Source organism: Rousettus aegyptiacus, unplaced genomic scaffold, assembly GCF_014176215.1.
Source record: "Rousettus aegyptiacus isolate mRouAeg1 unplaced genomic scaffold, mRouAeg1.p scaffold_m13_p_14, whole genome shotgun sequence".
Taxonomy (NCBI): Eukaryota; Metazoa; Chordata; class Mammalia; order Chiroptera; family Pteropodidae; genus Rousettus; species Rousettus aegyptiacus.
The window spans coordinates 8,288,874-8,316,859 of record NW_023416289.1 but is presented as its reverse complement, the minus strand read 5'-3'; the positions used below and the strand labels follow the sequence as shown (position 1 = coordinate 8,316,859).

The 27,986-nt window shown below is 56.0% G+C and overlaps 1 protein-coding gene across 1 annotated transcript in view; it reads left to right on the top strand.

The window, feature by feature from the left end:
• Positions 1-429: 429 nt before the first annotated feature.
• Positions 430-27,986, top strand: part of CNGB1 (cyclic nucleotide gated channel subunit beta 1) — a 54,004-nt gene continuing 26,447 nt past the window's right edge. Inside the window, exons 1-18 of the mRNA XM_036232101.1 lie at positions 430-630; positions 1,715-1,899; positions 2,555-2,750; positions 2,912-2,984; positions 3,704-3,794; positions 3,898-3,943; positions 4,067-4,091; positions 5,325-5,400; positions 5,670-5,709; positions 6,113-6,272; positions 7,069-7,144; positions 8,388-8,424; positions 13,977-14,139; positions 14,923-15,004; positions 19,584-19,753; positions 19,816-19,903; positions 22,514-22,781; positions 26,661-26,820. Of these exons, the coding sequence (XP_036087994.1) occupies positions 1,723-1,899; positions 2,555-2,750; positions 2,912-2,984; positions 3,704-3,794; positions 3,898-3,943; positions 4,067-4,091; positions 5,325-5,400; positions 5,670-5,709; positions 6,113-6,272; positions 7,069-7,144; positions 8,388-8,424; positions 13,977-14,139; positions 14,923-15,004; positions 19,584-19,753; positions 19,816-19,903; positions 22,514-22,781; positions 26,661-26,820 (1,928 nt within the window). The 5' untranslated portion in view covers positions 430-630; positions 1,715-1,722. The remainder of the gene's footprint in view (positions 631-1,714; positions 1,900-2,554; positions 2,751-2,911; positions 2,985-3,703; positions 3,795-3,897; positions 3,944-4,066; positions 4,092-5,324; positions 5,401-5,669; positions 5,710-6,112; positions 6,273-7,068; positions 7,145-8,387; positions 8,425-13,976; positions 14,140-14,922; positions 15,005-19,583; positions 19,754-19,815; positions 19,904-22,513; positions 22,782-26,660; positions 26,821-27,986) is intronic.

Sequence of the window (27,986 nt, the reverse complement as noted above, 5' to 3'; positions counted from 1 at the left end):
AAGATGGGAGGGATTTGCAAGAGGTTCCGTTTGGCTGAGTCTGGAGGAAGAAGACAATTTGGGAGTGGAGAAGGCTTCCCTAGTCATTTCCAGAAGGTTCAGAAGCAGGAGCCAGGATTGCTACCTGCTGTGAGAGGATTTGCAGGACTGGCTCACGGAGGAAGCGAATGCCAGCACCATCGGGCGTAGGTGTGGGACATCCGGAGACAGACAGACCTGAGTCTAAACTCGACCTGGCCGCACGCTGCCTGCGTTGCTTTCGTTTAGTCTACTGACCTCTCTGTGCCTCCATTTCCTTTGCCGTAAAGAGGTGATGAAAACACTTATTTTTACTGGGACTGGGCCAAAGGTGGTGAGGACGAGGATGAGGTTGATCAGAGGTGGCGAGCACCTCGCTCGGTTTTGGCTTGTGGGGCTGCCGGTTCCGCCATCTTAAACTCATGTGACCTGGGGCTCTACTGCCCTTGGTAATCACTGCGTCTACACCCCGACTCAACAGGGAAATGGAAGACCGGAGTGGTCACGTCTGGCCCATGTTTACCGTTTTGGAGACTGAGCCACAACTCTGTCCCCACCACAACCTCTCACATGAGATGCTGGGCTCCTGAGGCCAGAGTGGAGAGTAGAGCTGTGAGTAAGGCAGGCAGCAGGGCCAGGGGCTTGGGGGAGCTGAGCGCTGGGGTCCCAGGGATCCTGGGACCTGTGCTTGCCCTTTTCAGCCTGGGGCCAGGGTTCCTGGCAGAGGAGGGACAGAAAAGCCCTGCGCCAACGTCTCAGCTGACCATGGGTGGGGTTTGGGGGCACACCGCCTTAGTCAGTGCTCCAGAAAGGCCCTCTCAGGCCTGGGAGTCTGCATACATTGAGCTGTGTGGAGTCTGCTGGGCCAGGCCATCCCGCAGGGATCTAGTCACGAGGGCAGGGGCTCCCCGTCCCCCGAAGATAAATGATACCAGAAATCGAACCCCTATAAGGTAGGGCTGAAACATTACAATAAACCATTAAAAAGGGGTCTCTTAAAAAAATTTAAATCCTGAAAGTAGGTTAATTTGGTCTATTAAACAAAATAGATTTTCCATTTATAGATTATAACATAGTTTTTGAAATCTATAATGGGATTATGCTGAACATAAATGCCAATATTCGCCAGAAGTGTTTTTGCTTGACACCAAATAATGGCCACAGCCAACATTTATTAAGCTTCTCGGCATGTGCCCCCGGTGTTCTCCATCCTCACAATCGCCCCCACAAGGTAGGTATTATAAATACACCATTTTACAGGCAAGTAAACTGAGGCACTAAGAGTTTAACTGATCTATTCATGACTAGAGTCCAGAGCATGGACGTCTCTTTCTGTTAGTTCAAATAGATCTGCTTTTTTAAATGGTTCTATGTAGCCCATTGTTGGATGTATTGTAATTTGTTTAATACCTGCCCCTCTTACAGGTGAGCATGTAGGCACTTTCTGATAACTGGTCTCCTCTTGATGGGTATTTGGATGTTTTGCATATTTTGCTTTGACACTGTTGTGACCAACCTCTTTTTACACGTGTGTGTGGGCTTGAGTATTTCTATGAGGTAAAAATACTCGGAGATATAACTGCAAAATATTTTCAGATATGAGAGGAAAGGAAAATGTGTCACTCACAAAAGTGGCCCCAGATGGTGAGAGCAACTGTGAGCACTCTGGGAGGCCTAAGGACTCTGTCCCCTGCAGGTGTCAGGATGTTGGGCTGGGTCCAGAGGGTGCTGCCTCAGCCCCCAGGGACTCCTCAGAAGACCAAGATGGAGGAGGAGGAGAGGACAGAGCCAGAGCCAGAGCCTGCCCTGGCGATGGAGCTGGAGCCAGAGCCCGAGCCCGAGACAGCCCCCCAGGAGGCTGAGCTGGAGGACGAGTCCCCGGTGAGCAGTGGAGGGTGAGGAAGGGCGGGCTGGCCTTGCCGCTCAGGGAATTCCCAGCTGGGGGAAGCTGCCCCCATGGACCGTCCACAGCAGAGAAAGCTGGAACCAGAAGGGAACATGGAGGTCACCTTGCTTTTTAATGGACAGGATAGTAAATATTTTAGGCTTTGTGGGTCATGCCATCTCTGCTAATTACTCAACTCCTCCATTGTCATGTGAAAATAGCCACAGATGATGCGTCAATGAATGAGCATGGCTGTGTCCCGATAAAACTTTATTTATAAAAATGAGCAGCAGGCTGGATTTGGCCTACGGGCTGTTTGCCAACCTTTAGAGTCTAGAACAGAGCTGCCCAAAGTAAGGAGTCCATGAACTGTTTACTAGTCCAGGATGAGATTAGAAGCTTGCTAGAATGTAAATATACTATGTAACCAAACCCACTGCTTAGTTCAGTTGATATTTGTTTTGCAGTAAGACTTTTAGTGTGTTGATAGACATTCTGGTGTAAACTGCTTATTCCCTGTGGACCAGTAACAGTTTGAAGACTGACACTGGTCCACCAACTAGCCTTTGAGCAGCACTACTCTAGAATTTTCCTTTGAGCACATCAGCCGGTTTCTCTGAGGGCTTATGTGGTCCTGTTTGAACCCACCAGCCACCCGAGGAGCCATTGGAAGGGGAGGAAGTAGCTGAGATTGCTCAAAGCCCTCAGGGTGAGTGCGGGAAACCCAGCCAGGCAGGCCAGGCGGTGGGGAGGGGCCATGTCCCCCCCATCAGAGCCTTGCAGAGGAAAGAGGAGGCTGGCATGCCCCTTTTACAGAGGAAGAAACGGAGGCTCAGAGAACCTAAGGGTGGGCTCCTGGGGACTTTTTAGCTGAGCCGAATTGGAACTCCAGCCTTCTGACCCCCTTGGGGTTCTCCCCTTTCCCCTGCCTCTGACTTGACCTCCTCACAGGGTAGAAATGGGCCTCTGAGAGGCTCCAGATCTAAAATGTGAGAGACTCTTTTCCAGACACCCAGAAGGCTACCCCGACTTCACCCACCTCCCTCCAGTCCCAGGTTGCTGTGGTTCCCGAAGTGAACAGGTACCATGCTGCCCGCCCCTTTCCAGAGGGCCAGCCCCTCCCCCAAGTTAGGGAGCCCCTGGGGGATGGGGTTGGGCACTGCTCCCAGGTCCACAGTCATTCCTAGGCAAAGGCGGGAACATTTTTGGGAGCTGGGTGGAGGGAGCCTCAGGCAGTGAGTGGGGGTCTTCTGGCCAAATGGGCAATGTGACCAGGAGAAACAGAGTGGGGGCCAGAGGTTTCCCAGTGCGTGGGTGAAATGCAGCTCCACTGTTTTCCCAGCAAGCCAGAAATCTAGACTTTTACTCAAAATCTCCCAGTTGGCTCAAACATTTTGAGGCCATTGGTGCTTGTCCAAGTTAGCATGTGTGTGCTGGGCTGGCCTCAGGCAGTGAGCCTGTGACCCTCATATTTAAGCTGACCAGCCTCAGCCAGAAGGAATGCCCCACAGGAAACCCTCAGCCCTGCGGGGGCATAGGATGTGCTCCAAGGGCAGGACGAGGAAGAGAACTGACTGCTCCCACTGAGCATCTGATGGGGTGGGCTCGGGATGGCACTGGGCATGCCTGACTCACCAAGGGTTGGTGTCCCCCACTTTCCAGAGAGGGATGCCAGGTTGGGCGGGGGGAGGAGACATGTCTAAAGTCTCATGATGGGGGAGACAGAGGTTTGGAGATAGCGGGTCTTTGGTCGTGGGCTGGGGAGGCTGAGGGTGGGCTGGTACCTCTGTCCCTCTGCAGCCCCAGTGGCTGGGTGCTAAATTGGCTCAAGAAGGGTGTGGAGAAGGTCGTCCCACAGCCTGTTCGTGGTGGCCTCGAGGGCCCTGCTCAGGTACTGCAAGGGCTGGGAGCTGGGGGTCGGTGGGGGAAGGGGTGGTGGGAAGTCAGCACCTGGGTTTTCTGCCCATGTCTGTCTGTGTGTCTGTCTCTCTCAGCAGGCAGGGGCAGAGATTCTCGGGCACTGCAGTCCTGGGGACTCAGGTACGTCCAGGAGGCGGGATGGATTTACAGGGGTAGAGCTGAGGAGGGGCGGGGTTTTGAGTTGGGTTGCCTGGGAGGCTCTGGGCGGCCTCTTGCTGCTCACCACTTTTCTTTCTTTGGCAGATGGACCCAATGAGGCCCTGAGCGGGTGAGTCCCCATCCCGGAGCGCTGGTTTGGGAGGCCCTGAGCCTCATCTGCAGTGTGTGGAGTGGGGGGGCAGTGTTCAGAGTCCAGGCCTCGTGTTTAAGAGCAGGGTCCACTACCACCTCAGTGTGTGACGTTGAATATGCTTTTCGTCTCTCTGGACCTCACTTTCCCCACACACAAAATGGGGATGATGGGCCCCGCGCTACCTATGGTTTGTTGTGTTGGTAACTGGGAGATCCCCAGGTAGGGGCCACCTCCTGAGGATGGGAGGAGGCGTGGATGAGCTCCTCACAGACGGGCAGGTGCCACGTGGAGCCCAGAGGCAGGGCCTAGGCCGCCATGGGGGCCATTGGGGTGTCCCGGTTGGCCTCACAGTTGGTAAGAGCTTCAAACTTCTCAGAAGCGGGTGGCAGGCTAGGCAAGAACTATGGCAGATGGGAGAACCCATGTTCTTCTCCGGGGAGGGGCCCTGCTCAGTTCCAGTTTTCTCTGCCCTGCAGGAGTGTGGGTCCCAGATCCGTCAGTTTTTAAAGAGATGCTAGAAATTTAGGTTTTTATGTCAAATTTTTAGTTTTAAATGATGCCAAGTAATTGAATGTTTCCAGAACACCGTGGGCTCCCCAAATAAGCCCGAAGCCTCCAGTTTGCAATCTCTCCTAGAAATCCAGAGTCGTGCTTTCATCTCCATCCATCCCTCTTGTTCATTCCTTCCCTCATTCATTCTTCAGACTGTAGGGTGCTTGAGCTCAGTAACTCCAGACCCCTGTGCCCAGGACAACACGGAACCTAACGTTGGCCCCAGGACGGTGACATAATTTGTGGGACCCAGTACAGAGCTTAAGTCTGTAACAACAGAGCATTAAATTAAAAAATGGGCCCTTCTAACAGTGGGGCCCTATCTGACTGCACTGCTTACGTCCTTGTGAAACTAGACCTATCTGTCCCAGTCACAGGGAGCCCCACTGTTGCATTTAGGTCCCTAAGCAGCGCCCACCCCTCACCTGCTGTCCAGGACGCCCACGCTGGGCCTGCAGTTCCCGAGCCTGGTCCAGCCCTAGGTCAGATCTGAGGTTGGTGGGAGTTCCTTCATCATCTAAGACCCCCGAAGACTATCCAGCAAAAGGACCCCATTGTGCCAAGGGAGAGAGGATGAGAAAGGGCTGGTCAAGGCAGTCAGGACAGTGTGGTTGCCACTCCTTTGGGCCACTCTGCTGACCACCAGCCCCTCTGCAGGCCCGGGCCCAGGCTGCTCCGGTGGTTTGAGCAGAATCTGGAGAAAGTGCTGCCTCAGCCTCCAAAAACCTCCCAGGTAAGTGGAGGAAAAGGGGGAGCCAGAACTAAACACCTGGGAGGGTTTCTGGGGTCCCAGGAAGAGCCTGTCTACTCTAGCAGTCTACCCCTACCCCATTCCTGGAACCCACAGAGGGGGTGCTCCCCTCCCTGGAAGGTCCTGGATGGGAAGAGTGACTGCAAGAGAGACAAGGGGTTCAGGGGAAGGACGAGAGGGCACGGCTGGCCAGGGGAGGCGTACACAGGGCTTGCTTTGCTCCATGCCCTCCCTCCCTGTTCATGATCCAGGGCTCCAGAGATGAACCTGCGGATGATGCCTTGGGCTCAGGTACAGAGAGGGGACCTGGGAAGGGGCTGTTTGGGATGGTCTCAGGCTGGGCTGGGGGTACAATAGGAGCCTGGGGGATTCCAGGGGAGGGCCTTAGCACTCACTCAGGCTATGGAGGGGTTCAGGGTTTGCTGGGAACCAGCTATTGGGTGGGGGGTGGGGATTTAGAACTCCCTCCAGTCCAGGCTGGGAGGCAAATGGCCTGGGATAGCCTTATGAGGTCTTAGAGAAGTCCCTTCCCCATCCTGGGCCTCAGTTCTGTGTCTGTCTGATAATAGTAGTTGGGTGGTCCCAAGAGGCTCCCTACTCAGCCTTCTTGGCCCTTTAGTCTGGCCCCTGTGTCCTTGAGGGGTCACATGGAGCCCTGCCATGTCATCTAGTCTCCCGCTCCCTTGCCCCTTAGAGCCCCCAGCACCCCCCTTGGAAACGGAGCCCGTGCTACAGGCCCTGGAGAGCCCCTCCCTGCCCACTCCTGGGCCCCCAGAGCCTGAGGAGGAGCTGACCCCAGAGCACCAGCCTGTCGCCCCAGATTCCCCCTTGCCGCCTCCTGGAGACCCTGCCAGGTGAGCCCCCCTAAATGCCACACCTCCCACGGGAAGCAAGATCAGTGCCTCGCCCCAGCCGAACACCCAACATTCACCGAACTGGTTTTTTAAATTACAAAAGTAACGCATGCCCCCGGGGGGAAAATCCAAAGGGGTTTCCAAGGCCCCTTCCCAGGGCAACCGCATCAGCAGCGTCTCTTCCTGTCCGGTATTTTCTAGGCACAGACAAACTCGCGAGTACACGTCACACCCATCTGACAGCAGCGAACCATGTATTATTCTGTTCTGCATCTTGCTTTTTTTCACCTCAAAATGTATCTTCGAGGTGGTTTTACGCATTTAGGTCTGCAGCTGGGTGGTTTACTCCATTATACGGACGTACCGGCTTGTGCTTAGCCGTGCGGGAGACAGTTAGGTTTGTTTCCACTCTTCGCTGCCAGCCGTGGCCTCGTACAGGCGTCATTTCACTCTCATGAGAGTAAATCTATAGGATAAATCAGAGGAAATGGAGTTGCCGGGCCAAAGGGCACGGGCATTTAAAATCGGGGTAGGGACTGCCACATGCTCCCACCTGGCAGGGCGTGAGGGGCCTGAATGCACCTCTGGGGGTGGGGTGGAGGTCGGCGGGGCCTGAGCTGCCTGCTGGGGTCTGGGAGGGACAGGGAGGGGGACGATGGTCTTTGTGGCTGGGTTCTCGTCTGCCTCTGGCAGGCTTGCTGTCTGTTTCTCGGGGTGAAGGCGGGGGGGGGGGGCGTGGAGAGGGGCTCTGACTCTGGCCTTGCTTTCCCACCTGATCACTCTCTCCCACCCACAGGTTGGTGGCATGGCTCCTGCACAGGCTGGAGAGGGCCCTGCCGCAGCCGGTGCTCCGGGGGAAGGCGGGGGAGCAGGTGGGTGCTGAGCTGGGAGAGCGGGGACCCTGGGTGGTGGCAGGAGGGGTCTTGGGAGCTCGGGCAAGGGCGAGATGGTTGCTCTGTGTCCCTGGCGTGGCAGCGGGAGCCCAGCCCACTCAGCCTGCCCGTTTGAACAGCTCACACTCTCTGAGGCACTGTGGCCACACGGCTGAAAAGGGCTGGCCGGGCCATGCCTGTCCGGAGGTCACGGTTGGTCGGGGAAGTGCTTCCACGGTGAGGAGCGGAGAGGATGTGGGGTGCAGAGGAGGAGGCTTCCAGGAGCATCAGGGAAGGCTTCCCAGTGGAGGTGGCCTACAAGCCGAGACTTGAAGGAGGAGCAGGAAGTGGGTGGGTGAAAGTGAAGGCAGGCGGTTCGGAAAGGGCCCTTCGGGCAGAGGATCGGCACTGTCAGGGCCCAGAGACAAGAGAGGGCTGGGATGCTCTGGGAAGAAGCGGGGCTCCAAGAGCGCCAGCGGCTCTGTGTGCATTCCTGACGGCCCAGGGCTCCGGCATACCCATGTCGCCTCTCCCCTGCCCTCTCCAAGAACCCGGCCTTTGGCCCTTCTCTCTTGGGGCCGATTAGACATCTTCACAGAAGCACCTGGAGCTGGGAGGCGGGAGGCCCGGATCCCAGTCCTGCTGCAGTAGGAGGTGGACAGGGAGCCTCAGGGCCCCGTCCCCTGCGGGCTGAGCCCTCGGGCCCTGCGTTCATGTAGCCTCTGCTGGTGGCGGCAAAAGCTCAGCTTTGGAGTTTTCCAAGAGGAGGAAAGTGGGGCCCGGTGGCAGCAATGGTTAGTCAGCGGAGGTGCCTCACAGGGAGGAGGGGCCCCCAAGGATGGAGTGGAGGCAGAGACAGTGTGGTGCTGGCGAGGGAGAGGCCTCCGTGCACATGGAACTTGGAGACGGCCTTGCAGGGGAGGGTGGGAGGAGGTTTTTCATGCACAGAGAACTGAAGAGAGGACATTCCAGATGGGGGGGGTGGGGGCAGCCTGGGCAGGGGAGCTGAGGTGGGACCAAGTGTGATCCTGGTAGGGGAGAGACTGGAGCAGAGGGCGACCGCCCCGCCGAGGTAGGAGAAGAGAAGCCGGGGAGAGTAAGGCTGACGTGAGGGGGCCTCCTGTGGGTGTCCCCGCAGGGGAGGAGGAAAACCCTCCTGCTCCTGATGTGCCGGGAGGGGTAGAAGCAGCAGAGGGAGCAGTGAGGAGGCCACAGCAGTTTTTTCCCCTTCCTCCCCACGCAGGAGCCTGATTCCCCTGTGACATGCGACGTGCAGACCAGTAAGTGACATGTCCGTGGGTCCTCGTGTCTGTCTCTGGGAGGGTTGCTCGGTGTGAGCATGCGTGGGTGGTGTCTGGCCAGGCCTGGACGTGCTCCGGGGTCATAGTCAGGGTCCCCTGTGCTCTGTAGGCCCCACCTCAGGTCAGCCTGGCCAGGTAGCCAGAGCGTGGCCCAGAGCTGGGTGGTGGCTGGAGGCCCTGTTAGGGGCTGGGGAGATGGGGGAAGGACCTGGCCTGCCTTCCCGCTTTCATTGAGAGAAGACAGTTTTGGGGCCAAGTCAGTGGGCCCCCTTTCCTACTGGGAACACCCAGAGAGAGCTCCCCACTGTCTCCTGGCAGCTGAGCCAGTGAGTTTGGTTAAGTAGAGTCCCCATTTGGGGGATGAGGGGCGTGGGATGAGGTCTTCCTGGGGGAACTGGACCCCATAGACTCCGGCTCCCTTGAGCTGAGAGGGCATCTCCTCACCTGTAGCTGGGTTGGGGAGGTTGCCTTTCACCCAACCGCACAGGGACTGAGGGGCAGACTGAGGCCAGGAGGGGAGGGCTACGGCTCAAAATCTGCTCTTCCATCATTTCACGGCCTCTGGAAAGGCATGCAGTGGGCAGGGCATCCATCCACCCATCCGTCCGTCCATCCATCCATCCATCCATCCATCCATCCATCCACCCATCCTTCCATCCATCCACAAGTGATCATGGAGGGCCTGCTATGTGCCAGGCCTGTGATGAGTGCTAGAGGCGAGCAAAATAGAGTTCAGGGCTTTAGGTGGTGGCCTCCTCTCACCGTGGACAGGCCCCAGGACCATGGTCCTTGCCACGTCTGCAAGGCTGCATCCAACCGCAGCCCCACTAGGCCGACGGTGATTGTTACGAGCACTTTGAGACTGGAGCCCAGACAGGCCAGCTGACTGGAGCTCCGGTCTGATGGGTGATGGCGTTTGTATAATTGTAATGACATTGTGAAGGGAAAGCCTCAGAGCACGGCTTGCTCAGTCTCCTGGAGCTCACAGCCACCTTGGACGGTAAAAATAGGGACCCCGCATGGCTGTTGGGGCAGGCAGAGGGGCAGAGACATGCCCAAGGTCATAGAGCAAGTTCTCATAGAGTGCAGACTAGAAGAGTCCACTTGGCCTGGTAGCAGTTGCTCGGTCAGGCTGTGGCTAATCGAATGAAAAAAAGTTCCCTGGAACAGAGAGCCCCCAGGGGCCACCGAGAGCTCTGAGGACACAGCCCCTGGCCCCTCTGGTCCTCCTCTCTGCTCCTCTGGAGGGAGGCGGGATTCAGCCCGCTCTGGACAGGGCCTCCCTGTGCGCAGGAGCGCGGGAGCCAGGGGTGGACGCTGGGGCGGCCATGGGGCGACCCGATGCCAGGGCTGGAGCCCGGCATTAGTTTCCTGGGCCTGCTGTAACACAAGACCACAGACCGGACGCCTTCCGACGGCAGAAGTGTGTTCTCTCACGGGGCAGGGGGCCAGAAGCCCCAGATCCAAGTGCTGGCAGGGGTGGTCCCTCCTGGGGCTCTGAGGAATAAGCTGTCCCCGCCTCTCTCCTGGCTGTGCGAGTTCCTTGGTGTCCCTGGGGCTCTCTAGCTGTGCCCTGGTCTCCGCCGTTCCCTCTGCGTCTGTCACACACCCCTCCCCTTTCATCCTGAGATCCTTAACTAGTGACGTCTGCAAAGGGCCTCTTTCCAAGCAAGATCACATTCATAGGTAACAGGGGTTAGGACTTGGATTATGTTTTGGGGGGACACTATTCAGCACATGACACAGGGTGACCCCGAGAGGCGGGGGGATGAGTGCCCCCTCTTTCTCCCTGCTCCTTCCCCCAGCCTCCCCACCCTTCCCTCACTCAGGCACTTGCTCATTCGCTCCCTCCCTCCGCCTGTCCACCCAGCCACACACCCCCTGTCTTCTCCTCCGTTTCAGGGGCGGCGGCAGCTGGAGGCCTCTGAAACAAGGGAGAAGGGAGCCTGGGAGAGCACAGATGGACAGACGGACGGATAGATGGAAGGAAAGAAGGGTGTCCTGAAGAGAAGACCTGTTCGGGGGGAGGGGGGTGGCCATCTACTCCCCACCCTGCTCGGACAGTGACGCCTGCCCTTCCCCACGTTCTCAGGCAGGGTGAGGTGGAATCGGAGCCACCTCTGCCAGTCTCAGAGCTGCCGTGCAGGGACCCAGGCCAGCCCCTTTCCGCCAGAGCAAGGGGAAGGTCGGCCAAGGGCAGCCTGTGGCATTTAGGCTACTTAGCGGGAGGACTTCCCGCCGGAAGCCCGGGAAAGCCCGTGAAGGACAGTATCGGAGAGGACACCTGTGCTGTCCTCAGCCTGGTGCCTGCCACACAGTTTTTCCCAGAAGAGGTTCTTCTCAGGCTTGGCCGCGTTCCCCACTCCAAGGGTCGGTTGGTGGGCCACCAGCCGACAGCAACAGACACTTTCATTGATATTAAAAAAGCATAAATGAGCCCATTGAAGCTGTGATTGCATCTTATTGCTTCAGATAAGGCTAAAACAAGGACTTAGGTTTGGCAAGTGGGTGGATTAAGTGTGGCCTGCGGTATGGAGGGGGCAGGGAGCAAGCCCTGAGCCAGAGGCCCTGGGTCCCAGCTAGCCCACAGGTGTCTGTGTTTGGGGCAGGGAGTGATTTAAAAAATTAGAATTAGCTGCCAACATTTAAAAATCAGGCGGCTTTACATAGCACTCTGGCTTCTCTCTAAAACTGGGAAGACCCAGCTGTCCTGGGCCCACACTGCGCTCGTGAGGACAGTCCGAGCAGCAGCTGCTCGGACTCCTTTCCACCCACATACGCCGACCATCTCCCTGGCAGAGCAGGTCTTTGAGTTTGAGACCCCCGAGGTCTCAAACTGGCAGAGTGGGAGGGCAGCCTTGTCGAGGGAATAAAGGAGCAAACGCCTGGAGGTAGGAGAGGGAGAATGGCGAGCATTTCAGATAATCTTGATGGAGAAGGGAAAACTAGAAAAGTTAGGTGTCGATTTTAAGGGCCAGGCTGTGGGCAATGGGGAGCCATGGAAGGCGGTCGAGCAGGGGAGTGACTGCACAAAAATTACTCTGAGGTTGAGCGAGCCTCAGAGGCAGAGAAAGCAATCAAAGCAGGGTCCCTCAGCTCCAGGCCCCATCCGAAGTGTCTGGGGCCTGGGCCTGCCAGAGGGCATGGAAGCCTGTGCTGGGGCCTGGGCCTTGCCAGCGGCCTGGGATCCGGTCAGGACCTTGGCCTAGAATCCATGACCCTGGCTTCCTGTTCTCTGGTCCTGGAAGCAGGAGCTTCTTTCCCAGACGGGGCTTAGGATCTTCACTGTTGGAGTCAAAGATTCATTCAGTGGCCCTGAGGGACATTTTAGGCTAGCAGAGAGGATGCTGGCTAAGAGATGGCATGTCCACGAGAGACACTGGAGGCAAAGTTTAAGATGGGGCAGTTTGGCTGTGAACTTGAGCCCTCACAGTGCTTCAGTGGGCCGTCTGTGACCTGAGTACCTGGGGGCCCCGGAAAAGTGAGGGCAGCTGTGAATCAGAGCTCCAGGGGTGGGACAGGCTCACTCGGGCTCTGTGTTGGGACCAGTGTGGCTGAGTGCCCCATGCCTGTCCTTCCTGGCTGGTACCTTGGGCATCATCCTTTTCTCAAAGCCGTAGACTCTTTGGCTGTAATGCGGGACAGTTTAGGGCATGCCTTGAAATGCTTATTAGGCCTGGCACAGAGCTGAAAGGAGGAAATGCTCGTACAATGCTTACTCGCTAAATAGTACCAAAAAATAAGAAGTTAATGAAAAGGAAAGCGAGAATGTGAGCAAGGGTGCATCAGCTCTTCAAGACGCGAAACACTGGGCTCATCTCGTGCCTGTTCCGGAGAGGCCGCCAGTGCCAGGGAGGCCCTCACGGGGCACGTTTATCACCTGGGATAGCACACCAGGGAAAGAGGCAGGAGTCAGGTGACCTGGCACGCCTCCGACATCCTGTGTGGCCTGCGACAAGTCACTCAGCCTCTCTGAGCCTGCTCGCCGGTCTCTACAATGGGGAAAGTACCATTCTTAACCTTTCATCGCCATGAACGCTGATGAGCTCACAGGCCAGGGGATGTTCTGTCCCCCAAATGTCCTCTGCTATGTCAGGCAGAAACTTGCACCCCAAGTGGCCTCTCTGGGTGGAGACGCCACACCATTGCTGGACGGCAACGTAGAAGGACACATGCGACATATTCCATTACTGGATTCAGGGCCACACAGGACCTCCCTGGTCAAAGCCTAGGGCTGCTTGTAGGGACAGAGGAGCCGGGACCGGCTGCGGGAAAGGTTAGTTCGTGGTGAACGTGGCAGGTTTCCCTGGAGGGCAGGCGGGTGCTCCTCTGGGAGGCAGGATAATATCTACACCTAGAAGCCAGGAGGCAAGAATGAGGACTGAGGCGAGGCTTAGGAAGTATTCAGCCCCGTGCCTGGCACATGGGAAGCACCGCTTAAAGGAAGGTGTTGACCTGTGTCTCAGTTTGCTTCTCTGCAAAATGGGGAATAACACGGGGGTGGGGGGAAGGGAAAGAAAATGAGGATAACAGTCATTCCCTCTTCAAACGATCGACGTGAAGCTAATTGAGTGAATTCACGTAAGTCACTTAGCACAGGGCCTGGCACAGAGTCAGAGCTCAATACATGTAACGGCCGTTGTTATTATCGCTGTTCTATACCGTGAACAATAACTCCCAAAGTCACGGGATGAGACTTGAGGCCAGTTTCCATTTAAAGTCACTGTTAGTAATGCATGTTTGGCTTGAGGGCCACCAAGGCCCCTGGAGCCTTTTAGAAACACCCGGTCTGCAGACAGTCTCCCCCTTTCTCCCTTTCTCCTGCCTGGGGGGTGATGCGCTTGGATTCCTGAAACTCTCCTGCACCCACTTCTGCCAAGCTCACAGCCCCACAGTGTTTTCATTGTTAGGGAGCGGGGTCCATGGAGACATGTTGAAAATTGCAGACTCCTCTCTGAAGGTGGGACCACCTCCCCAAGAGAGTTGATTCCCTTAGAGAGTGGAGCCCCTAGGTCCAGGAGGCGGAGAAAGACTCCCACACGCGGGTGTCGAGACGGTGGGCATACAGTATGCTGTCACCAGGGCGGCACCTGCAGAGCAGGCAGCGGGTAAGCGCTCTCTGCGTTCTTCGGGACGTTCTAGCCGCCCTGCACCTGGACGTGGCAGGTAGACACTGAGCCTGGATCTTGTGGCATCACCTGCAATACTGTGGCTAGAAGCATTGTTTCTGCTTCTGCACAGACTCTGAGAAGGAGGCCCCGAGGAGAAACAAAGACCAACTGTAACGGACGCTCTGTCTCAGGCGGATAAAGAGGGGGGAGCTGAATGGAAGGAGACAGGGTGAATGACTTTGGACTTCGGCCCATCACTTTGGCGCTGATCTGGTTGCTAATGGTCCTGCTGAGGATGGTGTCATGTCCACTCCTTGGCTGAGAGCTGGCGCACAGCCGGCGCTGGCCGAGGCTCCCTCTGTGGTCCCTGGGACTCAGAGCCCCACGCCTGCTCTCCCCTCCACCCTGTGTCCCCTGCAGTCAGCATCCTTCCTGGAGGGCCAGAGGAGCCGGATCTCATCCTAGAAGAGATCGACTCTCACTGGGAGGAGGACGAGCATGAGGATGGCAGCGCCAGCCCTCAGGGCCCAGAGGTGGCTCCGGCTTACGAAGAGGAGAATGAGGCCGTGGTGGAGGTGCCCAGGTGGGAGCCAGGGAAGGACTTGAACGAATGATTGGCAAGTTAACAGGCACATAGTACAGCATCCCAAAGGCATAAAAGGGCAGAGAGTGTGAACCGAGCCTGGCTCCCTGCTCCCCCAGACACCCATCCTTCTCTCCATGGGCACAGCACCTGCCAGGATTTTCTGTACCATTCCAGGGACTGTCTGAGCATAAACAAGCATGAACTCCCCTCTTTTTTTTTTTTTTTTTGCACAAAAGATAGCATATCACATGCGCCTACCTGAACACACCTTGCTCTATATTCATTCAGCAATATTCTTTGAGGTTTTTCCGCCTTCGGCACATCGAGATCGTCTGCATTGTATTTCATGGTATAGATGTGCAGAATTTATTCAACCTTCCACCATCGATGAACATTTAGGTCGATTCCAAAATTTTGTTATTATAAACAATTCTGCAACAAACATTTTTGTACATGCACGTGAGTGCATCCACGGGAGATCTCAGGCCCATGACCTACATTGCAAAGATGGGGAAACTGAGGCTTAGAGAGGCTCAGGGGCAGACCTCAGGTCACCACCAAGATGGTGGGGGCTGAGACAGGCCGCTCATGCTGTGAAGAGGCCTCTTTGCTGGCGAGAGCCCAGGGCTGCTCAGGTGGGAGTCCTCAGGTTGAGTCTTGGTCGAAGAGTTCGAGTTTGGTCTCAGGGGTCACAGGATGTCCTACTGGAAATGGGGGCGGGAGGTGGACTCGGGGCACACCTGCAGGCGGGCTCACCTCTTGCTGCTGACCCCATCTCAGGGAGCTGCCCCAGATTCAAGAGGAGAAAGAAGAGCAGGAGGAAAAGGAAGAGGAAGAGGAAGAGGAAGAAAAGGAGGAAGAGGAAGAGGAAGAGCAGGAGGAAAAGGAAGAAAAGGAGGAAGAGGAAGAGCAGGCGGAAGAGGAAGAGCAGGAGGAAGAGGAAGAGCAGGCGGAAGAGGAAGAGCAGGGGGAGGAGCCTGAGTAAGGCGCTTGTGCCCCTGGCTAAGGGGTGGCCCAGGGAGGTGGGGTTACGGGGACGGGTGCCTGGCTTCTGGGGTGGGAGTGCCTTCCATTCTGTGCTGTGTGCCGCAGGGCACTGGCCAGAGAGGTTGGGGGAAGCTAGGGGTCCCCCACTGTGCTCACAATGACCCAGGACTCATAGCACCCCCTACTCAACATCACCCCATGTACACAAACATTCAAATGTGGATTTTTGTCTGTTGTGTTCACTGCCACGTTCCCAGAGCCTAGTGCAGTGCCCGGTGCAGTAGGCACCACAAAATGTTGGTCGAATGCATGGATGGATGACCAAATGGATGCGTGTGGCGGGCCCCCCCATTCACCCCTATGATTAAGAAAGCTGGGGCACAGAGCTGTCTCCCTCCCTCACAGCTTGGATTCTGCTCCAGTGCCATTAATGGCTGATGCTCCACCCACATCTATAAAGATTTCAACATCAGCACACACAGAAGAGTTCAGCTAAAATAAAGCCGAAAATAGAGATCGGAAACCCCTAACAGCTGTAACTATCAAACTTGCTGAGAGACTAGATCTTAGCTACTCCGACCACTAAAAAGAAATGACAACCAGGTGATATGATAGAAGTGCTAATTATCGCTACAGTGGCAATCGCATTATAATATATAAAGATTATATTAACGTGAACAGATCCACGTGGTGTACACCTTACATCTACGTCAATGTTATACGTCAAATGAATTTCATCTTAACAAATGAAAGTGGTAAGAGGGAGGCGATTTTTAGATACGTGGGCTGGATGGAAGGATGGCCGGAGAGGCGGAGACACGTGGAGGTGTCCAGGCAGCTGGACGCCTGAGTCTGGAGTCAAGGGAGGGAGAGTTTAGACTGGAGACGTAATGTCAGGAGTCTGGTGGTGTAGACGAAATTGAAAGCCTGAAAGCTGGGGACTGGAGGAGATGCCCAGAGAGGGCCGGAGATGGAGGAGAGGCCCAAAGGCTAGGTTCGAGCTGGGGAGGCGAAGGAGAACCTGAAAGGGCTGAGGAGGAGGCGCCCGCGCTGGGAGAGGGAGAGAGAAGCAAGTCAGGCCAGGAGGCCAAGTTGAAAGCGTTTCAAGGACGGAGTGATATTCTGCCTCCAGGGCAGCCTGTGTCCAGAGAACAGTGACAACGCAGCTGTGGAAGTGGAGGAAGACCAGCCTTCAGGGACAGTGAGGCCACACTGTAAAGGCCTTGCACTTGACCCAATGGGGGCGGTGGGGAGCCGTGGAATGTCCGTGAGCAGGGGAGTGAGATCGGGAGCTGTGCTGTAGGGAGACTGAGGCAGGGAAGGCGGTGAGGAGGCTGTTATCACAGTCAGGCCAGGCTGATTAAATCTGTCCCTTTGAGTCTGTCCCTTTGCTCCACTGCCCTTGGACCCTCAGCCATCTGTGGAGCATCCAGGCCCACATCTTCCCTCCCTGATCTGTCCCCCTGGCTATAGCCTGGGGCAGGGCAGCACCGTGAGTGTCAGGGGCACGGGCTCTGCTCCTTTAGCGGAGGCACAAGGGTTACTGATGACGTGGGGCGCCGGTAACGGGCAGATGGTCGCCTAGCGACCTGGTCTCCGCCGGCAACAGCTCGGCTTTTCCTAGCAACCGCAGCCTTTTGGTCCCCACCTGACCTCCCTGGGGCATTTCTGCAGAGTTCCCTGCACTTCCCCTCAATGTGATTAGAAGCAGAAAGGATTGGTGGCTCATCTGCCACCCGAGTCACACTGGCTCCGGAGCTGGCCTTGCAGGCTCAGGGCTGGCCCGGGGCTCTCCGAATTCCTCATTTGAGTGTACTGCCCCAAGGCTTGGGATGAATGTCATCGCCCCCAGATGAACTCCTGCACTATGGGCATCCTTGTCAGCAAAGACAGCGAGACCCAAGTAGGTGGCTGCTTCCCCTAAGGGCTCCCGTCCGTCCTTCTCTCAAGGTTGGGTGAAAAGTTTGCTGAAGCCAACAGCGGGGACCTTAAAATTTGTGGGCACAGTCTGCTGGGCGACTCGGGGGAGGAGAAATAGTCGGGCAAACCCTTGCAAGCTGGCTGTAGCTACTACTCTCTGTGCCTTTAACTTGGAGAGCCGGGGAGTCCTCTAGGATGCCCACCTCAGCCAGTCCGTCTGGCCTTCCACTTGGAATTCTCTGGGATTTGGGAATGTTCTAGAAGTTGATAGCCTGCTGCTTCTGGGCCAGGCAAGAGGGGGTCTTGGCAGGCACTGGACACACTTCTGACCGGTGGGTGACGTGACGTTAGGTACATGGGTCTTAAAACAGCTCCTGGGGGTGCTGCCAGGCCATGGTAGGGCTGGATAGGTGTATCAATAGCTGAAGATGTTTGTGCAAAATGTTCCCCAATCCACGTGCGTGATTTCTAACCCTGAAGAGTGCCGCCTCCTCTGGGAGAATAACAAGAAGAGTCCTAATCACAGCTGCCACTTGATTAGCACGGTTTCCTGTGGCAGACACGGTGCAGAGGCACCTGTCACTGCTCCCATTTCACAGGTGAGAGGCTCAGAGATGCTACCCTGCCATCCAGGACTGCCGGCCAGCCCCAGGTCAGGCTGGCTGCAAAGCGAACACTTGGTACCATCGACAAGGAGAGCCACCGACCAGTCTTGAGAGGTGGAGAAGCAAGAACGATCCTGACATGGGGATTCTTTTTTGACTTTTCCATGAGATTCTCAGTGGCCCTTCTGACCCCACCCAAATAAGTCAGGCTGTACAGGCTGGGCGAGTCCTACCCATTCGACAGGTGAGCACACGGAGGCAGCCCAAGGGCTTCCTGGCGACTTGGCCATGGCCACGCAGTGACTTCCTGGCCTAATTCTGGGATGAGCAAGACCCAGAGTGAAGCCTCCAGGTCTATTTCCTGGACCTTTGTGCTCTGAGAACCAAGGAGGGCATAGTTCCCACAGTGTTTTAATATATATTATTAACATATGGATCTTCATACAAATACAGTCGCAAATCTAACTCTTAATGTATTTTTAGGGTGGAAGGGGCCCACGAGGGCTAAAGCACCTGGGCCCCGTGAAAGTCATAACATGCCCTTGCTTTTGTGACTTGAGTCTGTTCAAGGTGATGTGTACCTTCCTGAGCAGGGTCGGGGAGCCATGGCCTTGATCATTCAGGACCCTCATGATGGAGATACCCACACAATGAAGAGAAATAGAGTGAGTTGGGTGCTTGGATCCTCCAGACACCTGCCTCGCTCCTCCACATCATGTGGGGCTGCGTAGATGCTCGGCGGTGGGCAGCGGAGTGGCCTTGGGTCAGAGACAGCGTGTTTTGTCTAGGCTTGCCTTGTACAGGCTGGGTGACCATGGACAGGCCACCTGACCTCTCTGAGCCTCTGATTTCTAAGCTGGGATGGCATCGGTCACAGCCCTGGTCTCTCAGGGTTATTTGGGTGAGGATTCGGGGAGACACCGCACAGGCTGAGTACTGGGCCCCGTGCCTGGCATGCAGCCTGTGGAAGATGCTGTGACAGTATGACTGCTCGATGACCTTGTTCCCGGGCCGCTGGCACCAAAGTGACTGGGACTGCAAACTGCCCCCACCGCCTCCCCCACTCGGAGGATGGAGAATGCAGGTTTTCTGGGTGGCAGATACCGCGGTCCATCCTCCGTGAGCCGCTTGGTGACAGGGGTCTTTGGGGTGAGTAGGCTGCTAGGAAGCGCGATCTAATTCTAATCACAAAAATCAATTAGCCTCTGGTTCTGAGTCACCTTTTTAACCAGATGCCACACATGGGCATCTAAAGCCCCAATTCAGCCTGGTGACAGGTACTTTTGAGTATCTACATATAATATAAATAAGTTCATTTGGACTAACTATCAGCATCTAAAGATCGGGAGATTCCACCTTTAAACGTACAGTTCAGGCTCCTCTTGAAAACTGGACTATCCGGCCACTGGGCCCCCGTTCCAAGTGGAGTGGGGTTGCCAGCTCAGGCGGGCACGGGTTTTCTGATTTGCCATAGTCCTCTCTGCTCCCTCAGCCTCACCCCGGTCTCTGCCTCTCGCGTGCGCCTGGTCCAGGGGCCCCTGAAAACGTCAGCAGTTGCGGTGTGGCTCCGGTTTCGGGGCGCGAGAAGAAAAGCAGGGCCTGCATCCCAGGTTTAGGTGGACTGTGACGATGTGCTGTGGGATTTTGGCCGGGCGAGGTCACCTCTCTGGGCCTCCCTTTTCTCGCACTCCCGGCCTTGCCCGCATCACCATGGTTACCTGGAGACCCTCAGAGTCGCAATGCGGGGCGTATATTCTGAACACTATGCAGTGCCCTTTCCTCGCAGCCCGGAGGACGGTTCCTCAGACAGTCCTCTACTCTTGTCTTTGCTGTTCCTTCTTCCTGGACACACGTCCTCAGGGCGAACTCATCCCCTTGGAGGCCCAGCTCGTAGGCCCCCTCCGCTGGGGGCCCCTCCTTCCTCGGCAGAACTGTGGCTGCGCCCTTCGCGGCCCCTTGCTCCGGCACATGTCTCTGACGGGGAGGTCGGTCGTCAGCGGGACGTGCGGCCTGCCCCTTGCACTCTGCTGGGAGCCGCGTGAGGGCGAGGACCTGAGCTTGGGTGTATTTGTGCCCGGCACACAGCTGGCGCTCAGCAGGTGTCAGGAGACGTTTGGTGCCTCTAACCGCAGCCCTTTCCTTCTCCCTCTCTGGGTCGCAGTGTCCTGCTGGATAGCTGTCTGGTGGCCCAGGCTGGTGAGGATCCCGGCGGGATAGGCGGAACTGAGCCCTGGAGGGCCTCACGCCAGGTATGGAGCGGCACGGGGCCTGGCACCCGGCTCCCTCTGAGGCCCGGGCTGGCATCCGTGGAGGGGGCTGGGGCTTTGTCCAGGGGGTTTTTGCTGGTGGGATGCCCGCCGGAGAGAAGGGAGCAGGGCGGTGGGCACTGCAAAGCCCTGTGCATCCCAGGCTCGGACGATGCCAGGAAGGGCCTTTGGAGACACAGCTGTGTGTGGGGAGCAGTGGGACCTGCACTCCAGTCCTCACATGACCGTGTGACCCTGAACAAGTCACCTCCCCACCTGGAGCCTCAGTTTTACTCAGCGGCCGCCTTTGTAAAATGGATGCTGGACGCAGTTGTACACTGTGGAGTGCAGTGCCTGGCGGGGAGGCTGTGGGGGCAGCTTTAGCCCCCACATGCACAGAGCTGGATAAGACCCCCTTGTTATATGCGACAAGTCCGGATGTGGGGGCTGGGGCTCCTGTGTGCACCACCCCTCTACGGGGTGGAGGCCACCTCCCTGGATGCCTTGGAAGGTGGCTGGCAGGGTCTGGCGGGCTGGTCAGGTGAAGGGTAGACTCGGGCAGACCTCGTGACGGGCTGGGCTGGACGAGGGCTAGGCAGGGACTTGATGATCACAGCTCTGTTTTGCTTTATTTTTCATAGGAGGAGGCCGTGGCCAACAGCTCAGGAGGTAGGTGCGTGTGTGTGTGTATGTGTGAGTGTGTGCGTGTATGGGGGGTGGTTGTAGAGTGTCCAGGGTACTTTCAGGCTGGGATTAGCTTCGGCACAGAGGCACCCCACCTTCTCTCCCTCTGTTTCCACCCTCTCCACACCTGTCCACCTGCCCCATCCTCTGAGGCTTGGGGCCACATTGTTAGAGCCTGGTGATGTATTTCAAAGGCCCCAGGGGAATTGCACGGAGGCCCCAGGACTCCAGCAGGCCTAGGGGAACCCCGCTCCCAGCCAACCCCTCCTACCAACCCCTCACTGGGAATGCAGCCCTCTGGGCTGCCAGCCAGTGGGAGTTTGGCTCAAATGTAATGTATCTCAATGAAAATTGGGGCCAGAGCTTGCCAAGGGCACGTCCTGGACTCCACATCTCTTGAAGAGCTTTTCTTACTGCTGAGAGCGCCAGGCCGGACCCAGCACATGCATTTTGCTATTATTCATCACTCCCCTCCCACTCTAGGGACTGTAGGGACAGAGTCTAGTGGAGCTGAGGTCATCCGGACACTGAGCCCTGGCCTGACGAGCCTCTACATCCCTCAGGCCACTGGTGCCCCAGTGCCCTGTGAGGCAGACAGACCATTCACCAGTGAAAAAACTGAGGCTCCGTGTGGGTGGGATTCGGCCAAGGGGTCAAGGGCACAGACCTGTGTTTCGTGCCTGGCTCCTCCTCCTTCCTCACTGTGTGATCTGGAGCCACTTCTGTGACCTCTCTTAACTGTGGCTCCCAAGTCAAGAAAGTCGGGGCAATAATAGTACCTGCCTCCCAGGGTTGTTGGGCAGAGTGGGGGCGACGGTGCATTGCAGGCACCCAGCACTGTGGCTGGCACTGAGCGAGGGGCCATAATGGTACCGTGACGCTTGTGTCCCAGCCCGCCGGGGACTGAGACGGGACTAGAGCCAGGTGTCCTGACCCTGGTATCCTGAGCTTGCTTCCTCCCTGGTCTTTGAAAAACAGCCTCCGTCACCTTCAACACGTCCCTGTGGGAAACCTACTAAGTCTGCACCCGCATAGATGAATAAGGCCAGGATCACCTGGGTGCAGATTCAAGTCCCGTGGGCCTGGCTCCACCCTTTCCTCCAAATCATTTGGAAGCGAGTGGACTGGGAACTATGCTCTGAGAAACAGTGAGGCCTGGCCGTTTGTCTGCGGCTACTCAGAAGAGTGGACCTAGAACCAGCAGCTCTGGCGTCGGCAGGAGCTGGTTGGAAATGCAGAATCCCAGGCCCCACCCAGACCTGCTGAACTAGAGTCTGCACTGTAACGAGACCCCTGGTGATTTGTCTGCACATAGTGTTTGAGGGGCAATGGCCTTGACCTTGATTCTCAGTCATGACCGCATCAGAATCATTTAGGGAGATTACAAATCCCGGTGCCAGACCTGACCCTGGACCATTAAATCAGAACCTCTGCGATGGGCCCCAGCATCAGACATTTCCAAACATCCCCAGGTGTTTCCAATGAGCGGCCCAGCTGGGAACCGGGGCCCTAGGAAAAGTTACTGCTTCTGGTTGGATGTGAAATTAATTGAAGTCCAGGGTTTCTTTGGGATGGAAAGTCCTACCAGGCTAAGGATGTTTGAGCCCCGAATCTGTGAGTCTAAGGGTCTGAGGCATTCTGGGTTCTTTGATTCTGACGTTTTTGATTCTGAGATGGGAAAGGCTACCGGTGAACACAAGAAATTGGGGCGGGGGGGGGGTTGGCGGTGGTGTTCCAGGCTGCCCCTCAGAGCTGTTGGGTGGGCCAGCCGCATGACATGGTGACGCGTTCGCCGTTGAACTCCAAGGACAAGAGTGATGCTGCAGACTTTGGGCGCAGCTGCTGGGAGCACCAGGCGGGTCCGTTTCGGCGCCGACAGGGAGGAACCCCCCGCCCCCGCCTCCCCCAACTCTGTGCTCCTCCTTGCAGTCCCCAGGGTTTCGCCTCTGCCTGAGACCCCCGGGCCCCAGCACCATGGCTAAACCAGGCCGAGACATGGAGCTGAACCACCTGGTCCAGGACCAGCTGCCTGGTCAGGGGGCCTCCAGGCTTGCCCCTCCCAACCTGGTGGACCACCTCCCCAACATGCCCAGCTACCGCCCCCCAATCACGCGCATCCCTGTCCTTATCTCCCGGAGGACAGCCTTGTCCAACTCCAGCTTCGCCAAGACCACCAGGAGCTCCGTCCGTCGTCTAGGTAGTATGACCTCAGCCGCCCAGCATGCTGGCGCCCGCGACGTGTGCTTCTGCATGGCTTGGGCTGTTTCCCTGCGCGGGTGCCACGGTCATGGTGTGGGACCATTAGTTGGGTTCATGGAAAACCACCCCTTCTTCCTCTGCTAATCAATGCCTTCATTGTGCTTGTGGTGACTTGAGGGATATTAGTCCCCTTCTCTCTGTGCGTAAAATTCCACCATTGGCTATTCATTTCTTTGGCTTAAACATTACATTCTGCTGATCATCTTCTTTATATAAGTAGTCACTCACATCCTAGTTTAAATAAGTCACTCAAATCTCTAGGCCAAGAGGGTTGGGGCACAGAGCTGGGCAGGGTAAGAGAATAAGCGGAGGGGAATGGAACAGAAGAGGAATGTAGGGGTCCATTGCAGACAGAATCTTCTGACCTCGAGAGTTTACTGGGAGCTGGAATTTCTGAGGACTATTGATATCTGCCCTGGAAATTCCCTTTCAGGAAAGGAGAGGCCCCAGGTGCTGACAGGCAGCCCAGGACGAGAGCCCAGTGCAGAGGGAAGGCCTCGTTGGACCTGTTTAATCGTGACAAGGTCCCCTAGGCAGCCTTCAGGCTCCTGCTACTTGCTGCCTGATGGCGGAGTGCTTGGGGACATACTGACCTCTCTGGGCTCACCCCTGTTACGTTCTGTGTTTACTCAAGCCAGACCTGCCCACTTTCCTTTTTGATCTGTTTATTTTCGGATGACACTGGGCAAAGTCGCCTCCGAGATCAGTAAGCGGGTAGAACCGGACATTTCATGAGATGAGGTCACTGTTGCCCTTCCCTCCTCTTCCTGGCTGGGGGTGAGCAGAGTTGGGGTGAGGTGCCAGGCAGCTGTCCCCATGACAAGGCACGACACCCAGGATCACTCTTCTGGGCGAGCCCTAAATCCACTCACTCCAGAGGGTCCCCCGACTTCCACAAAATCATGACTCAATTTGTACTATGGTTGCTGTTTTTTTTCCCCAGTGGATTTGCTTTTTTAAAAACTATTTCATTAAGTGTGTTTAAACAAGGAATAGGAACTTGACATTTCTATTAAAATGGGAAACCAGCATGGCTTGCCATAAATAGAAGGCATTGATAGAAATAATCACGAATACACTGAAAACAAAGTCAAGGTGACAGTTTCTAATCAAGTAGGTGGCTGGCCGAAGGCTCACAGCTGGGGCCTGCTCTCCAGAAAGCAGGATTAGCGTGAGTCAGGGAGGTGTTAAGGCCATAGCAGAGTCCGCTTGAGACTTCTTCCCTGAGCATTCAGAATCTGGAGAGACTAGAAACAGGAGGGGCACTCTCATTCCGCGCTGTCCTTTGCCTGGTCTATGCCGTCTCAACCATCTGGAGTCCTCCCTGGTCCCAGGGAGCCCCACGCTTGGAGAAACAATCTGTGTGACACTTCGGGACGGTGGGCTAAACTGGCTATGGTGTGACACGCAATGATTTTAGATGCTTCAGACCAGGCAATGACAGACAGCACATGGCAAGAATGCGACCCCCATTTCCGCAAGGCCGCTTGGCACCACATGAGGTTCCGCTTAGACAGAGGCCTCTGCGTTTGCTGGTCCCAGCCTCGGGATGGCTGAGGGTTTAAGCCCCGGAGCCAGGCTGCCCGGGTCCAAATCCCGGCCCGGCTGCAGGTTCCCTCACCTCTCTGTGCTTCAGTTTCCTTTTCCCGCAAAATGGGGACAACGATAATGACAACCTCATGGCGTGGCCGGGAAGGGTACAAGAATGAACATACATGAAACACTTAGCGTTTAGTAAAACGAATGCCTGGCAGGCACGGAGGAAGTATTGCACAGTAAATGTAATTATTCTCTAAACCAATTTTATCGTGAATATTATTCTTTATGTTCTTAGTAATATTATTCTTGTTCTATAAATTAACGTAATATAAGCCAATATAATTTCTACCATGAGTTTCCACTCTGCCAAGCTGGTGGGATACGAAACACCAGGTTTAGGGGTTGTCCTCGTCTCCTGGGGCTGTCGAGTCTGCAGGGTCTTACTCAGGGGGTGAGGGGCCAGCTGCCCCCTCCCGGGCTCCCTGAGACAAACTCCTGGCCGGGCAGCCCAGGGCGCTTTCTGCTGCCTGGGAGCCACACTGTGGGGTACTTTGGGACCCTGAGAAGCTGTTTTTGTCCTGGCCGCCTCGGCGCCCCCGTCCCAACCCTAGCTCACCTCTCTAGGCCTCTCAAGAAGCCGGGTGGGGTCTCTGATGCTCACGCTGTCTCTTGCTGTCCATAGCTTGGGGCATCTCTGTTGTTCTGGCAAAATACCTTCAATTTTTTAAAGAACTTCTCAATTCCTGCTCATCCTCTTCTTCTGGGAGCTTAGGGCCTAGTGGTGCCCCGAAGTCTCATGACCCGCTTGGGTTCTCTCTACCGAACTCCTCCAAGCGCTGGTCTCCTTGAGTATGATGAGAAGGTAAAAGATGCCGAAAGTCAGCCCAGAAAGACAAGGATCCAGTGAACAAAACCCGGGGTCAAGGCCAAAAAGAAGTGGTCCAAAGGCAATGTCCAGGACAAGCTCAAAACCTAGTCTTGTTTGACAGAGCGGCGTATGGCAAACTCTGGAAGGACGTTACCAAAGTTAAGCTTATGACCCCAGCTGTCATTTCTGGCCCAGCTGTCGTCTCTGAGAGACTGGAGATACGGGGACCATTGGCGGGGGCAGCCCTTTCAGGAGCTCCTCAGTAAAGGGCATGTGGAACTAGCTCGAAGCACAGAGCTCGAGTAATTTCCACCAGAGACACGGGGTCGGGGGGGACCCCCAGCCTCAGATGAGGGTGTACAAACAACAGGGCCCATTGACTGCGCATTTGGGAACAGGAAACTTTATTAAATCAAAGGAAAAAAACAAGTCGCGTATCCAAGCGTTTCAAAATGCTCCCCTCCCCATTTTGGGGATGTGCGCTGCCTGCCTTGCTGGTGCCCAGGCCTGGGGAGGTCCTGCCCAGGCGTGCTGGGGCGTGGGGGCGCCGTCTCAGCCCCTCGGCGTCCTCTGCACGCCACCTCGGGATAGACCTATCCCCACGGTCCCTGGGGTAGATAATGAAGCCTGAAGTAAGTAAGGCCACATCTAGGAGGAACCGATTCTTGAGATGGGGTATGCAGCTCCAGACCTCTCAGAGATTGGGAGAGGGGTTGGGTTGATAAATTTGGGGGTTTCCTGGCATGTTCAAAAACAAGGAATTACCAAAACGGGTACCCAACCAGGAGGTAGCACACACCGCAAAGACAAGCCGTTCCTCCTGATTGGCGGAAACTTCCGATGTCTTCGTCTGGGGCCCTTTAAGAGTGTGAGGCCAGGCGCCTTCTTGCCCTCCAACCCCAGCCTAGGTAGGCATCATCACTCCTCCCTCGAGGCGTGGAAACCGAAGCCCAGAGCGGGGAAGCAGCTGATCCTGGCTGTGCTAGGCTAGGCCCCAGGACTTGGGTCCCCCGGGCTCGCCACGCCCTCTCTGAGTGCTGCTACACCCCTCCCCTGACCTTGGGCTCTGATGCTTCTTCGGATCCAAGGAAACCAGGTGGGGCTTTAGAGACCTGGACTCCAGGCTATGTCCAGGGGCTCCTGTGGCTTCTGTGGCGTCATAGCTTCTTTCGTGGTTCCTGGACAGGTGGCTGGGGTGGCTTGGCCCTCAGGGCCTGCTGGGCTTTGCATTCTTGCACTCCCTGCCTGGAGCACTCCTGTGAGCTCTGTTGAGAGGTGAGGCTGCCAAAAGCTGCTCCAAGCATCCTTTCTGTGGCTTTTTTGAAGAACACAACAAGGCCCCTAAGACCTGGTCGGCCTGTCCGTCTGTCTCTCTCTCCCTCTGACCATCCTCTCCTTTCTCTCTCCAAGTGCCTGCCACGAAAGAGCACCCGGAGGTGCAGGTGGAAGACGCTGATGCTGACAGCCAGCCCCTCATCGTGGAAGACAGTCCGCCCTCACCCGAGCCGCCACCCTCACCTGCTAAAGCTGACACACTCGCAGTCCCGGGATCTGCCCCAGAGACCCACAGGTCGCCTTTTATGCTTCTCTTGGGCTTTTCACAGCACTGTGACACCCGTCCATTTGGCAGATGAGGAGCCTGAGGCCAGAGAGGGGAAGCAATTGGCCCAAGGTCACCCAGCGAGTCGGTGTTAGAACTGGGACTATGCCCCTCCTCCCCACTTCCTGGCTCTCCTGATTCCTGGCGTAGGGCCCTATAAAAAGCTCTCTAAGGTAGCCCTGCCCCAAATACCCTCGACTGTGTGTTAGAAGAGGGTGATACATGTGACAATGCTAAATTCCACTCGCCATTTTATTATTAAATAATACAGTGGAAATACCAAAGAATGCTAGAAAAATAATCATCTCTAATCCCATCACACTAGATGGTGTTTTCTTTTCGTATTCTCTTCTATACCTTGTCTATGGGACCACGCTTTCACGCGTGGCTTTAGTTGAAGGATCGATTTAGATCAGATCTCATGTGAGACCACATCTCATTTAGTGATCCCTTTTTTGTATTACTAAGCCGTCTCCTTAACACTCATTAATGATGGCTGTGTGACATTCCCACGGCTCCCTGCGCCAGAATGGACCTCAGTCCCCTCTTATTGGGCACTGTTTAAATGGTGCTCTGAACATCTCTTTGGGCTTCTGCTCATCCTTGGGCTCCTTTCTGAAGGGTGGGATTTTTGGTCAAGGTTGCCTCTTGAGATATATTTGATGCTGTGTGGTTCAAGTTGGTTTTGGACCACCTGAGCCAGCTAACTGAGAGAGGTCTTGCCTAGATCTGTAGGCAAACTGTAAAGTGCAGCACAGTGCTGTGCGAATTACTGTATTTAAGCTAAAGGCGAGCTGCCAGAGCTGCTCCTGCCCTGGCTGGATTGAGAGATGGTTGTTTTCCTTCATTAATTTTTGCTCTCCTCTGTGAGCCGCTGAGTGATGTTTCACCCGATGTCAGGAGCTTGCCAGAACGGAGGTGGCTAGATGTAGCAAACAGAGAACTCTCAGGTTTTAAATGGGGAAAAGAATCATAATCTTACCCAGCCTCAGAATGCAGCTGAGGTCTCACTGTGTGATAAGCATCTCACTGAGTGGGGCAGATTTAGTCCCATTTTACAGAAGCGGTCACTGAGGTGGCTCAGAGAGTTTCGGTAGCTTGCCAAGGTCACACGCTGGCGAGAGGCAGGGCTGGGT